Raw genomic sequence first — 15204 nt, 5'->3', positions numbered from 1 at the left:
CCACCAGATTCCTCAGGGAGCACACAAGACAACAAGGGAGCTGGGTCCTGGTGTCACTCCCTTGCACCTGGCATTCTGAGGTAGCCTACTACTAAAACCCAAGAGGTTGCATGTACCCATCCTGGCTTGTAACCTGTGACTGCCTTTCCCTCCATCAATCTGTCCAATCCCCTTTTAAAGGCATCTCGGCAAACAGGAAAAATGGCATTCCTCCTGTGTGTTGAGTTTGTGGATCAGGCCAAAGGTTAACCACCTAGTCCAGCTCCACCTAGCATCCTGTTTCCTACAGTGACCTGCTCCCAAGCAAGCTCACAATCTACTTCTCTCCCACCATAGATCACCCCCCCCCCAAATTGGCATGCACTGGCAGGCTGCCCAGAAACCTGGAGGGAGCATAACCCCATGGCAAGCAGCCATTGATTTACAACAGCCAATTTAAGTTCAACCATGAGAAAGTGGGCTGGGGTAGCCTTGGAGACTAACCAGAGTGCCTGCTTCATCATGGCCTCGAGGGCAAAGGTGGACAAAATAGGGGAAGATCAAGAGGAAAATCCATGTGACTCTTCTTTACCAAGCATGTAATTAATCTGTGGAACTCCTTGCCACAGGATGTTGTGCTGGCCCCTGATCTCTTTAAAAGGGGGATTAGATTTAGGGAGGAAAAGCCGATCACAGGTTACAAGTCCTGATGACTGTATGCAACCTCCCGGTTTTAGAGACAGCCTATCTCTGAATGCCAGATGCAAGGGTATCCTGTTGTCTTGAGTGCCCCCTAAGGCATTCGGTGAGCCATTGTGAGATCTAAGAACCTTGGCTTGATTCAAGAGGGCTCTTCTTAGGTTAGGCACCTATAAAGGGCCAAAACTACCCACTCAAAAAACTGCAGGGTCTATTTTATATGTTAACAGTTCAGGTACCAGACTGCTGAAACCTGGGGCAGGGGGGAAGAAAGTCCCATACTGGGGTGCCCCCAAGCTCTTCAGCAACAGGAAAAGGGACAGCTCCTCTTATCCTTTCCGAGGGTGCAGGAGAATCTGTGATGGTTGGCCAGTATTGTGGGAGGGGGCGGAGGCTTTGGGGAGTCAGCTTATGGAGTGAGCCCTTGGATGCAGCCTGATCTCTGATGCCTCTCCAGTTGGCAACTCAAGCCATCTCCTGGTTGAAGACAAAAGTACAACAACAAGGCAAACACAGCCTCCCCTCCTTGGCAATTGTAGGACTCCATGCAATTGTACTGCGTTTGGGTTACCTAGGAGACAAAAACACTGGCTTGGTTGAACTGCAGTGCATGCTCTTTGTTTTTCAGCTGTCACCTTGCAGCAACCTCTCTTTTGCTCTCAGGGTTTTCACATTTCAGATGCGCTGCACAATTTTTCTCCAGCTTGTGCATTCACTCCCCTTGCGAGACTTTGTTGCTCCCCGCAGCCCTTACTAGTGGATGCACACTGATGAATGCACACTGATTTTTGCATGCAATCCATGCGCTTATAGCTTTGTGCTACATGTGAGGCTCTCTGCGTTCAGGTGGGAATCCGTAACTGGTATTAAAAGGACCATGGAGTTGGGACATCTTTGCTCCTAGAGCCAGGGACAGAGAAACCCAAGCAACAAAGCCTTCGTTCTGGCTGTATCTGCATCTTCTCAAATCATTTGATGCAGGTCTCTTGTTATCTGGTGTGCTCCCTGGGGCATTTGGTGGGCTGCTGTAAGATGCAGGAAGCTGGACTAGATGGGCCCATGGCCTGATCCAGTGGGGCCCTTCTTATATTCTTAACTACAATTCCCAGGAAGCCTTGCAGGTCTCTTGTTATCTGGTGTGCTCCCTGGGGCATTTGGTGGGCCGCTGTGAGATACAGGAAGCTGGACTAGATGGGCCTATGGCCTGATCCAGTGGGGCCGTTCTTATGTTCTTAACTACAATTCCCAGGAGGCCTTGCAGGTCTCTTGTTATCTGGTGTGCTCCCTGGGGCATTTGGTGGGCCGCTGTGAGATACAGGAAGCTGGACTAGATGGGCCTATGGCCTGATCCAGTGGGGCCGTTCTTATGTTCTTAACTACAATTCCCAGGAAGCCTTGCAGGTCTCTTGTTATCTGGTGTGCTCCCTGGGGCATTTGGTGGGGCCGCTGTGAGATCCAGGAAGTTGGACTAGATGGGCCTATGGCCTGATCCAGTGGGGCTGTTCTTATGTTCTTAACTACAATTCCCAGGAAGCCTTGCAGGTCTCTTGTTATCTGGTGTGCTCCCTGGGGCATTTGGTGGGCCGCTGTGAGATGCAGGAAGCTGGACTAGATGGGCGTATGGCCTGATCCAGTGGGGCTGTTCTTATGTTCATTTCAACATGCGCCTTGTTCCCTCCACATAGTCTCTGTTCATAAGAACCATTTTCTCTGCAGGGTTGAGCTCAGGGGGAAAAAACCGTCCTGAGAGTTTGCTAGTTGGTGTCTGTCTTGTCATCAACCCTGCTGCCTCCCATCTCTGTTCCCTGCCCCCCAGTGATTGCTCCCCCAAACCAAAGGGACATTCAGGCTCTGCTTCAGATATTGGTGGAAAGAGCACCACATATGTCAGGATTTGGTGGCTCTAAAATTGCATCACTTCCTGGGACCCACCCTACAGTTTGACAATCACTGGTGGAGTAGCTGAAATGACCTCTACTCAAAAAACTGCAGGGTCTATTTATATGTTAACTGCTGAAACCAGGGGGGGGGGGAGAAAGTCCCATACTGGGGTGCCCCCAAGCTTGTCAGCAACAGGAAAAGTGACAGCTCCTCTAATTCTTTCCAAGGATCTTTCCATCTGTGATGGTTGGCCAGTATTGGGGGAGGGGGCTTTCGAGGAGTTCAGCTTATGCAATGAGCCCTTGGGTGCAGACCGCTCTCTGGTGCCTCTCCTGTACATCATGCACCAAAACTACACCTATAAGCTGCAAGTTGTCAAAGACCATTCTTTTTAAATGAACAATGGCTGAGTAGGGCAAACAGTAGCTCCAAATGGATTGACTGTCCTCTTCAGTTTCCAAAGCTTTAAGTTCACTCCCATTGATGCTTACTTATGTATTTTTCCACATTTTTTTACCGACGTTTCTCTAAGGCGCTCAGGGTGATGCGCATGGTTCCTTCCTTCCCTTTCACCTTACAACAACCCTGAGAGACCGCGACTGGCTCAAGGTCACCCAGGAACCTTCATGACTGAATGGGGATGAGGGAAACCTGAATCTTCCAGATATAAGTCCCAAACCACTACACTAACCTGGCTCTTGCAGGGGTAGAGAGGCTCTCTACATGCACCAAGAGGTGTGTACAGGGCTATCTTTGATGGAAAAGAATAGGGAAGCTCCCTTCTCAACACTGGGGGTTCCCTCTGCTGACACAAGGAGGGACTGGAGAGGATGAGGTTGCTCTGTAACCCTGAAAGACAATTCTTGCCCCTGCTGGGAAACCGAGGCACAGCTGGAGTGCAATTGGAGGGAAGATGGCAAGCATGGGCTTTATTTTAGCACTTGTAATAAGGATTGCAGTGGGAGAAATTCTGCAGGAACAACTTTTTAGTTTATTATGTACAAGTGAAATTTCAAGACATGTTTCAGAGCTCCAAAGTTCAGGAGCCGATTGCATTAAGAGTTTCATTTTACCTTCTTGCCAGTAAAATCCATCAAAAAGGTACAGAATCCAAGCACAGAGAAATGTGGATATTCATTTCACATTTCCGATGGCCCTTCCTGTCCTACCTGTGAAAACTGACCAGTACCTATATTCTTTAATTTTTGGCTTAGAACGCGTTTACTATCTTTCAAGTAAAACAGAGATAATATGGCAACATTACCCACAAGGCCTGAATATGCTACAGATCGAACAAAGGGCAGCGTCATCTATTACTGTGCTGCACTAATTAATCTAACAGTATCTTAACTGAGACTTAACTGGCACTTGCCCATTTCCAATCAGCACCAAGTTGTCCATCAGAAGTCAGGACTGTGGTCCAGCCAGTACCTTGGAATAGACCAGGGGTGTCCAAACATTTTGGTAGGAGGGCCACATCATCTTTCTGACACTGTGTCGGGGGCCAGGAAAAAAAATTAATTTACATTTAAAATTTGAATAAATTGACATAAATGAATTTATTAGAGATGGAACTTATATGAATGAACGAAGGTCTTGCAATAGCTCAAGGCCTATAAAAGGCCTTGCACAAAGCAAGACCAGCCTTTCCTTCACTGCCACTGCTGCATCACAGACGTGTAACATAAAGTAATGGAGGGAGCCCTCATTCCACAGCTCAGGTGAGAGGTCGATCAGTCATCCTCATGCTGTTGCATTGGGCCAGCATGGGCTCCAGCAAGTCCCTGGAGGGCCAGAGGCTCGTTGGAGACTGGGAGTTCCCCAAGGGCCGGATTGGCTGCCCCTGAGGGCCGCAAGGTGCCCCCCGGGCCGGGGTTTGGGCACCCCTGGAATAGACCATACTGGCTAGATGGACCCACTGGCCTGAAACAGCATAAAGGCTTTGTCCCAGGATACATACTAGAAAAAGGTTTTTATGTTTCATTGGCATTAGACAGTAGGTTTCCAGGTTCTTCTAATATTGGTGCTTACTGGTGAGCATATGAGTAATGCTAGCCAGTGGGTGTAGCTAAGCCATTTGGCACCCAGGGGCTCAAAATTGTTTAACACCCCCCCTGGATGTCAAATTTAACACACCCCTGGCAGCTGGAAGGTGGTCTGAGGCATGGAGAGGCCATGCAGAGCCTCCCCGTGCCTCAGAAGTCTCCCAGAAGTCTTAGAAAGGCAACAAAACATGCCTAAGGCCTCCAGGAGGTCATCTGAGGCCCGGGGAAGCGAGCCTCAGAAGGTTGCTTTTTTTGCCTCAGGTCCACCATCAGGGGTCCGAGACGGCACCGCCTCAAGGTGTGGCAATGCACCCCCTTGCCCCCTTAGCTATGCCACTAATGCCAGTCAAAGTTTTCTTAGAACTTCCTCTGCAAAGAAAAAAAAAACACACACCCCAAAAACAAGACATCATGATAATAGGAACAAATGTTTTAAAAAGGACCCTGTAAAAATATTTCTCTTTGCTTCTTCCTTGTCCTTTGGATACATACCCCAAATCAAATACAATCAAAACGTAGCACGTAAATGATAGAGAGGTAAACGGCAGTTCCTTTTTGCTAGCTGAGGTGCGCAGCAGTATTCCATCTTCCTAGTCCTCACCAGGGATGAAAAATAATACTTAGCTCTTAAGTCTCTTTGAAGGATTTTGCAGTTCCGCTCCAGCTAGCCGTAGTTCTGTCAGCAGTCCACCATCCTTCAGGTTAGGGTGCTCCATTTCTAAGTTAAGTTTGGTGCCCAAAGTTTCATTTCAACTTCCTTTTCCCAGCCAAGGACCGCAAAGGCAGTGATCCGTCAATCCATTCGTTTACCGTTGTGGTCATTTCCTGCCAAAAGGCAACCTCCTCTGGAGTGGAATCCATCCAATCCACTGCAATCCCATAGCTGGAGCCTTGGAAAAAGCAAGAGGGAGTCGGTTGTGGGGCAGGGGTTGTGGAAAGGGGCACCCCATTATCATTTATTCCCTCTCCTACCTCCTGGCACAAAATATGACAGCAATACCTTGCACTTTCATCTGAACATAAGAACATAAGAACAGCCGCACTGGATCAGGCCATAGGCCCATCAAGTCCAGCTTCCTGTATCTCACAGTGGCCCACCAAATGCCCCAGGGAGCACACCAGATATCAAGAGACCTGCAAGGCTTCCTGGGAATTGTAGTTAAGAACATAAGAACAGCACCACTGGATCAGGCCATAGGCCCATCTAGTCCAGCTTCCTGTATCTCACAGCGGCCCACCAAATGCCCCAGGGAGCACACCAGATAACAAGAGACCTGCAAGGCTTCCTGGGAATTGTAGTTAAGAACATAAGAACAGCCCCACTGGATCAGGCCAGAGGCCCATCTAGTCCAGCTTCCTGTATCTCACAGCGGCCCACCAAATGCCCCAGGGAGCACACCAGATCACAAGAGACCTGCAAGGCTTCCTTTTATGCAGAGGATGGATAAAGTGGATAGGGGGATGTTCTTTTTCCCTTTCACACAACACCAGAACCAGGGGACATCCACTAAAATGTACAATTGCTTTAATTCATGCTGTTTCAATTCATTGCTAGATTCAGTGCTGGTTTTATTACTATTTTGTGCTTTAAAAAAATTACTCCATTTCAATTTAATGCTAATTGTTGCATTTTAAAATTTTATCAGAAACTTTTTCATAAAGTAACTTCAATGGACGGCTAACTTCAGAAGGACGCATAATGTACAAACAGGATAGATGTATACAGGCAAGAAATGCAACCCAGAGGGCCAAAAGGATTTGAGAAGCAAAAGGTAAATTGAGAATTTATAAGAGACTCACAATTTTAATTTCAGCCAAGCCATTTTTTTTCCCCAGGGGAAAAGTTCTCTTTGGTTTTAAAGTTGGTGGTTGGCAACCTTCAGTTTCGAAAGACTATGGTATAAGCCTACAGCACCCGGTATTCCCAGGCAGTCTCCCATCCAAGTACTAACCAGGCCTGACCCTGCTTAGCTTCCGAGATCAGACAAGATCGGGCATGTGCAGGGTTGGAGCTAAAGTTTGCTGCCAACCCTTTCTATTTATATCTTTGCAGAATGGAGGAATATCTTTCATCTCAACCCTGAAACTACGTTCACAGGAGACAAAGTGATGAGCCAATTACCTGTGCCAAGTCCTAGCCGGATCCCTCCAAGAAAGTGATTGGTCAATTTCTCATGATCCCAGACGGTCAGCTCAACGCAGGCGTCTTTCAGGTCTTCCGTGTGGAATCCGTCGTACACGATGGTGTGGTTAAAAATGGGGTTGGAGTCTCGCTTGACAATGCGGGTTTTCTGATAACTCTTCTTACTGGTGTCTGGAAGAACATAGCTGGAAAGGGAGAAAGAATGAGCAATGCGGCCTGTCGTGTAATTCATCTGTGGAACTCCTTGCCACAGGATGTGGTGATGGCATCTAGCCCAGATGCCTTTACAAGATGATTGGACATCATCGGTTAGATGATCAGGTGCAACTCCTAGTTTTTAGAACTAGGCTATCTCTCAATACCAGGTGCAAGGGACTAGCAACAGAATGCAGGTACCTTGTTGTCATGTGTGTTCCCCAGGGCATCTGGTGGGCCAACGTGAGCTACAGGAAGCTGGAATAGATCAGCCTTTGGCCTGATTCAGGAGGATTCTTCTTATGCCAATAGATTTTTTTCCTTTGGGCAATTTTTTTTAGGGTCACAGTGAACTAATCTTTGCAAGGACCTCAGTGTGCACAATCAAGCCAGCTGAAGTTCTTCTAAGCCCACCAGGAGAGTTTGAATGCAGTGAGGAGCTCTGGCGTCATAACCAGGGGGACTTAAAAGGGATTGTGTTGGCTGGATTGAGCCCAATATGTGCTGCATGGGAGACTGTACCTGCTAAAAGCCAAGCCAGGATGGTGTAGTGGTTTGGGACTTAGACCTGGAAGATCCAGGTTCAAATCCTCGTTTGGCCATGGGGTAACCAAGGGGTGAGCTTCTGGGGTGACCTTGGGCCAGTCACTATCTCTCAGCCTTGCCTGGTTGTGAGGCCAAAAGGAGGGGAGCAATAATGCATACTGCCTTGAACGTTTTGGAGAAAGGGCAGTATAGAAGTGTGAAAAATTAAAAAAAATATTTAAAAAGCTGCAGGGCACATGTGTTCAAGAAACAAATGCTCAGTGCTCTCAGGACTGACTACCTGCTAGTGTGAGAAGTGAGAGGTGATTCCAAGCAGGGGATTGGTGCTGTTCGTGAACAGTTCTGAACACCTACATTCAGGTGGGGGGTGCTTACTGCTATGCTTATATATCTATGCATACCCCCCCCCCAAAAGGACACATACCATTTCACAAAGGAATCCACCCCAGAGGGCCGCAACTGTGGGAGATCTTTGGTGTCCTTGACCCAGATATGGACCTCACCAGATGGAGGAGTCTTCCAACCTGCGATGAAATGACAAGAGAAATGGGTGACGATAATAACAACAACAACAACAGGTATTTATATACCTCCTTTCTTGGTCTTTATTCAAGACTTTATTCAAGGCGGTTTACATAGGCAGGCTTATTAAATCCACGCAGGGATTTTTACAAATTGAAAGAAGGTTCTTTCTTTCAAGAACCACTACATTCAGATGTGTCTTTCTTGGTCTGGTTGCACATTCTGGCCTCCATCCTCCCACGCTCAGAGCAGATGGAAATAGCTCAGCTTCAGCTTGTCAGCTGCTTCAAGGTCGCACGGTGCTAGTGGCCTCGAACTGGCGACCTTGTGGATGTTATCTTCAGGCAGACGGAGGCTCTACCCTCTAGACCAGACCTCCTGCCCAACAAGACGATCCTGCCCAACAAGACCTCCTGCCCAACAAGATGGAGGCTCTACCCTCTAGACCAGACCTCCTGCCCAAGACCAGACGATCACCAACAAGCAGTCTCATCTAGAAGTTTAAGAAATCAGGAAGACACTGGCCCTTTGAATTATGGGGTGCTTTTGTGTAGGTGTGAGAGTGCTGGGCCAGCAAAAAACATCAGCTGTTTTGAACATTTCAATATGTGTACAGACTTCCAGAACAGAACCTGTAGATATGTAGGAGACTAAGGGCCCAATCCTATCCCTTGCCAGTCCATAACTGCACCTCTGCTGCGGTGGGTGGGCAGGCAACCATATAGCCCAGCAGAGGTAATAAAAAACCCTTTTTACTTACCTCCCTGTAGGTCACCTGGCCACCAGTAGGTCTCCTTGGACCTATGCCAGCTCGTTGGAATAAGCCAGAGGAGAGCTGGGTGCGGCTCCAGGCCAGGAAAGGAGGGTAGAATCTCAGTGTGCGCTGGTGCTGCCGAGATCCTCCCACACCCACCCTTCAACCACCCCAGTCCAGCCCTGTTTTTATCCCTGAATTGCCTGTGTTTCTACCCTGAATTGACTCTACCACCAACTCACCTACTCCAGGTGTGGTCATTTGGGTTGATGGCACCGCCATGTGGCCTCTGGTCATTTGCGCTGGTGTTCTTGGCCCACAGATGACAGAGCAACTTTTGTGCCATTGTTCCAGACCTTATGGTGGTGGATCACAGGATCTGCCACCGTAACGCCCAGATAGGGTTGGGCTGTTAGTGTGTAGATGGTGTTAAGTACAGGGTAGTAGTGGGTAGATTGGGACCAGGGAGGTCCAGGTTCAGATCCCTGCTCAGCGATGAAGCTTGTGGGATGCCCCTGAGCCAGCCAGCCACTCTTACCAGCCTCACCTATGCCAGCCAGCCAGTCTCACATTGTTGTTGAGAGCACCAAATGGGAAAGACTAGGTTTGCTGCCTTGTGCTCTCTAAGAAGCTAAGTGAGATCAGCTCAAGTCATGCCTTTGGATGGGAGACTGGAAGATTCTGATAAAGATGCTGTGAGAGGGTGGAGCAGGGGTGTCCAAACTTTTTGGCAGGAGGGCCACATCATCTCTCTAACAGTGTGTTGGGGGCCGAGAAAAAAAGAATTAATTTGCTTTTCAAATTTGAATAAATTTAGATAAATGAATATATTAGAAATGGAACTTATATGAATGAATGAAGGTCTTGCAATAGGTCCAGGCCTTTAAAAGTCCTGGCACAAAGCAAGGCCACCCTTTCCTTCACTGCCACTGTTGCATCACAGACATGAAACAGCAAGCAGTGGAGGGAGCCCTTGTCCCACAGCTTACGCAAGAGGTCAAACAGTTGGCCATGACAGTGAGAGCAGTTGCATCAGGCCAGCATGGGCTCCAGCAAGTCTCTGGAGGGCCAGGGGCTCGTTGAAGACTAGGGACTCCCTGAGGGCCAGATTAGGAGTCCTCAAGGGCCGCAAGTGGCCCCAGGGCCGGGGTTTGAGCACCCCTGGGGTGGAGGGAAGTATGCAGTCAGCCGGCAAGACTGCCCAGTGAAGGTTTCTCCAAGTTTCCTCATAGAACAATACTTGCAAAAACCCCATTTGGAAAAGATGGGGTTTAGGACCAGCCAGCTGATGTAAACCTCCTTGAATCTATGCAAAAGGCAGTATGTAAGTACATAGAAACAGATCCTATCCACTCTCTAGGATCAGGGAACATTTTTGGTGAAGAGCAGTCTCTACCTAGACTTCCTGGTGGGACGTATTTAATGGACAGATCCATCACTCCTCGGTGATCCACACAGTTGCTGGCAGAGACGCTCTGAAAGAGACAGAGAGGCTGGTGTGCAAAAGGCAAAGTGTGCCTAGAATATCAGCAAGGACTTTACATTGGTCAATGATCAGCAGAGATCCTACTGCAGAAACCTAGAACAGGAAACGGAAGGGTCAAGCAACAGGCGTCCTTGGCCAAGAGGTGCCCACGGGGCCTTTTGGAGAAAATATTTGGTAAGCAGCAGCCATGGAGGGAATGCCCAGCCTGGATCTGGGCCTCAGCACTGAGCAGTTGGTTCTTTAGCCCAGCTATTTTCAGTGCTTTTCTTCTCTAGGGCCTTCACCTCTTGTGATGTCCTGCACGTGCCTGATCTCATCTGACCTCAGAAGCTAAGCAGGGTCAGGCCTGGTTAGTACTTGGATGGGAAACCACCTGGGTGCTGTAGGCTTATACCATGATCTCGGAAGCTAAGCAGGGTCAGGCCTGGTTAGTACTTGGATGGGAGACCGCCTGGGAATACAGAGTGCTGTAGGCTTATACCATGATCTCAGAAGCTAAGCAGGGTCAGGCCTGGTTAGTACTTGGATGGGAGACCACCTTGGAATACTAGGTGCTGTAGGCTTATACCATGATCTCGGAAGCTAAGCAGGGTCAGGCCTGGTTAGTACTTGGATGGGAGACCGCCTGGGAATACAGAGTGCTGTAGGCTTATACCATGATCTCAGAAGCTAAGCAGGGTCAGGCCTGGTTAGTACTTGGATGGGAGACCACCTTGGAATACTAGGTGCTGTAGGCTTATACCATGATCTCGGAAGCTAAGCAGGGTCAGGCCTGGTTAGTACTTGGATGGGAGACCGCCTGGGAATACAGAGTGCTGTAGGCTTATACCATGATCTCGGAAGCTAAGCAGGGTCAGGCCTGGTTAGTACTTGGATGGGAGACCACCTTGGAATACTGGGTGCTGTAGGCTTATACCATAGTGTTTCAAGACTGAAGGTTGCCAACCATACCTTGTGATGTCACTTGGAGAGACATTTTCAGGTTCTGTGGCTGTTCCGAGGGCAACTGTCTGGGACAGACAATTCCTCACTACAGACAGTCGCCCTAGAATCAGAGCCACAGAACCCAGGAGAGTTTTGCAGTGATTTTCAACGCTGTGCTGCAAACTCCCATGGCACACTGGCGGTCCTGCCATGGCACACTGGTTGAGAATTGCTGCTTTGGCCTCTGCCACAGTCCCCACTTGCCTCTGTCCTTGCAGCTGCTCTTTGCCTAGGAGGACCCGATCTGGATTTGCAGGGTTCAGGATTAAAGCTGTCCCTCTCTCCCCACCTTGCCAATCAGGGCTCCCTGGCTGCTGCCTTCCAAACAGAACACAAGCACATCAAGGCCAACAATGCCATTAATGGGGATATGTCACTTGGCCCTCGGCCCATCCAATCCCAGGCTCAAAACGGGTTACATTTGAATTCCCAGTTATTTGTTTACGCCCTTGGCCAAACAAAATGCAGTCCAGATTATTTATTCATGCCCAGAAATGTTATTTTTATCCTGCCTCCCTGTCCTCTAAAAGGCAACCTGAAGCAGCTCACCAATGCCACAAAACAATAAGCAAAAGCAAGGCCATGAAACTGATTTGAAAGGTTGACCCACTGAAAATCCAAACCTGGGCATCCCCACCACCACTGCCAATCCCCAAAATCTAAGTGACAAAGCCAATGTCTCCAGGAGTGCTGAACGAGGGCCAACCGGGCCTCAGTGGGCAAACCAGGGCACAGCCTGAGGGGCACCTGATCTGGCACTATGCCAAGGCTTCTCACCAAATGTGCTAAATGCTTGCACTCGGGCGCTTCCAGATGGCCCTAGAATTAAATATTTTTCTACCAACAACATGCACCCTTGAAGAAGTCCTGCCTTCTCCAGGGTCGCTGTCCAACGGCACTTACCCGCGGTTTCAGCATGTACCAGTTCAGCTTGTTGTTTCTCCAATCCCAACCAGCCAGGTCAATTTCCATCTCGCCCAAGAAACTGTTCCTCCCCAGTGGGTCGTTGTGCCAGACGGACAGATTCAGCTTCTGAATCAGCAGCACCATCTTCTCTATTTTATACTGTGGAGAAGAAGGAAAAAAAAAGGACATCAGTCATCTTACACAATTGGCTTCCTCTTGGTCCTCTTATCCCCCTGGGGCAGGGGATAAGAATAGGCCCTCAGTTTGGCTGTACTTGTCGTAAGAGGCAACTAAACAGCCGCCGGGTAGATGGGACTCATCAGCCTGGGAAGGCAGCTCCTCTGAGAGAAGGAAAACTCTGATCCCAAACCTCCACCGCCTTGCAGCTACATCCAGTTATGGAAAAGGCTTCAGGAGTCAACCTCGAGGAAAATCTGGAGCCGGAGTCCCTGAGGCAGTTCAAGGCTGAACACAGTCACGTTCTGGCAACTCCTGCGACGCCGCTGAAACCAACCGTATTGGCCTCTGCCTTTCCATTGGACCATTTCAGCGACGTGGAGAGGGGGGATTTGCTGCATGGGTAACAGCCTATCCTCCATACCTGCTTTACCCAGGCTTCGCGCACTGGAGAGGACACTCTGTTCCAGAACCACCATTCAGAGCGTGACACCATAGTCTTCCGAGACTGAAGGATGCCAACACACTGGTCCTCTTATGGACCATCGTGTCACAGTGTCCGGTTGTAAAAACCGGGGTTCTAATCCATCATGGATTAAGAGGTGGCTCTGAATCTCAAGCAACATACTGCTACCTTCGTGGGCCAAGAAAGAGGGGTCCATGCCAGTGCTTGCTGTGCTTCTCCCTCTGCTCCCTGGATTTGCGAAGGCCTTCTGGATACTTCTGAAAGGCACTTCCAATTTGCCAAAAAACTGGAAGCGTCTTTCAGAAGCATCTGAGAGGCCTTCTGAGGAGTGCGCACAACCTCCCTGCACCTCAGATCTCCTGGAAATGACTGGAAGGCACTCCTGGTCACATCCAGGAGATCTCAGAGGCCCTCCAGCCATGAGCTTGGCATCTGCAGATGTTCAAATTCGTGACAGCTGGACCCACAGATAAGGAGGGCCCATTGTCCTAAGCTAGACAAATAGTCTGACTCAGTAGAAAACCACTTCCTATGTTCCAAGGATTAGATTCACCCCCTGCACACAGAGGTGTGGGATGCACTCTCCATTCACCCTCTCTTTCCCTCTCCTTACCCGCAACACCTCGTTGTAAATGGGGCTCACGGTTCTCTTCTTCACCGACGTTTTCCTCTTGCCCATTCGAGCTTTGTCAGGAAGTAGGTAGGTTTTGACGTACCTGGAAAGAGAGGCAACGACAGAGCTTGCGTCCATCCATCGCGGCTAGACGCTGCGTAACTCATAAAACAGGCACTTGGCGCTGACAGTCAGCAGCCAAAGCTAATTAAGGCTCCTGCCAGGTTGTTAACTTGGCGCCTGTGCAGTTATAAATCATCTGGTGGAGACAGGGCAAACTTGGATAAATGTCTGCAGCAGGCAGATGCCTAGATGATATCAACGTGGAGGGACAATTTAGTCCAGGGGTGTGAAACTTAAGGCCTGTGGGTCGGATGCAGCCCTCAGAAGCTCTTTATTCAGCCCCTGTGATAATTTGGCTCTCCCAATGCTGCCCTTTCAGCAGCGCTGCTTCTGCTGAGTCTCTGGGAGGGAGAGATGGAAGGAGGCCTCAAAATCATTTGGTTGGAAACCAGGATCCTTTCAAATTTTTTTAAAAAAATTATCTGGTAGTCTAAGAAAAAAAGATTTTGTTGTTCCTAGAGTGGTTCTTAGGGGCCCTGGGATTCACATGGATGAGACTGTTATAGGGCATGACATCTGAGTTTGCAATGAACCCAGTTTTTTCTGGTCCTTTTTAAAATCAAGTTAATCTCTTAATTACAGTAAAGTACTAGAAAACTGTACTCAGGATATAGAAAACAGTGTACTGGATTGGGGATTTTAGAAACAATGAATTTAGGATTTCATCACTCACGGGTCTGTCCTACTTTTCTTCTCATCCACAATAGCCAGGTCCTTACATTGGGAAACATAAATTTGGAATTCTCGGTTTTTTTCATCGTAATCCAAGGCAAACTGAACTAGTCCCTGGGCATCGACGCTTCCGAAATCGCCACTGTACACGCTCAGGACACTGCCACTCACCTGCCCAGAGAGCAAGAAGCACATTCAGAATTAGGAAGCCAAGGAGGTCAACACTGGCAACGTCTCATCATGGAGAAAGAAAGCTTTCTAGGCCCAAAGTGAGTCTCCATCTTCCCTGCCCCAAATCAGGAAAGAGGAATTCTTCCATATGGTTAACACTTAAAGACTTATATTTGTATATTTATATATGACTTTGTAACTGTGTGTATATATAATCATACCCAAAAACAATTGAAAAAGAGGTTTTAAAAGAAATAAGTTTTTATCTTGAAAAAGAAGTTTAAGCATCTTGGGGCAGCCTCTTGGACAATCCTCCTGCAGCCTGGCACTAAGGGTCAGCCCCCCCCCAGTCAACCTTTTCTTACACCACTGGCTATAGCACAGATAGTCATTAGCCCCTAGAGCAGGGGTGTCCAAAGTTTTTGGGGAAAAAAAGAATTAATTTACATTTAAAATCTGAATAAATTTACATAAGTTTACATAAATGAATATATTAAAGATGAACTTATATGAATGAATGAAGGTCTTGCAGTAGCTCAAGGCCTATAAAAGGCCTTGCACAAAGCAAGGCTGGCCTTTCCTTTGCTGCCACCATTGCATCACAGACGTGAAACAGTAAGCAGTGGATGAAGACCTCATCCCACAGCTCATGCAAGAGGTCAAACAGTTGCCCTCATGCTAAGAGCAGTTGCATCGGGCCAGTGCGGGCTCCAACAAATCTCCAGAGGGCCAGAGGCTCACTGGAGACTGGGTGCTCCCTGAGGGCCACATTGAGAGGCCCCAGGGCCGGGGTTTGGGCACCCCTGCCCTAGAGCCTCTATATGAAGGCTGGGCACCTACCA

At 48.6% G+C, this 15204-nt stretch overlaps 1 protein-coding gene and 1 pseudogene across 1 annotated transcript in view; both read right to left on the bottom strand.

Moving 5' to 3' along the window:
* Window positions 1-3505: 3505 nt before the first annotated feature.
* Window positions 3506-15204, bottom strand: part of LOC136663106 (synaptotagmin-like protein 2) — a 50367-nt gene continuing 38668 nt past the window's right edge. The window contains exons 11-17 of the mRNA XM_066640049.1: window positions 14193-14362; window positions 13397-13499; window positions 12138-12299; window positions 10161-10239; window positions 7913-8012; window positions 6727-6932; window positions 3506-5494 (exon numbers count right to left, since the gene is read on the bottom strand). Of these exons, the coding sequence (XP_066496146.1) occupies window positions 5349-5494; window positions 6727-6932; window positions 7913-8012; window positions 10161-10239; window positions 12138-12299; window positions 13397-13499; window positions 14193-14362 (966 nt within the window). The 3' untranslated portion in view covers window positions 3506-5348. The remainder of the gene's footprint in view (window positions 5495-6726; window positions 6933-7912; window positions 8013-10160; window positions 10240-12137; window positions 12300-13396; window positions 13500-14192; window positions 14363-15204) is intronic.
* On the bottom strand, window positions 6508-6624 carry LOC136663403 (5S ribosomal RNA; annotated as a pseudogene).

This window comes from Tiliqua scincoides, chromosome 12 (assembly GCF_035046505.1).
Source record: "Tiliqua scincoides isolate rTilSci1 chromosome 12, rTilSci1.hap2, whole genome shotgun sequence".
NCBI lineage: Eukaryota > Metazoa > Chordata > Lepidosauria > Squamata > Scincidae > Tiliqua > Tiliqua scincoides.
This window is presented reverse-complemented; position numbering and strand designations above follow the sequence as displayed.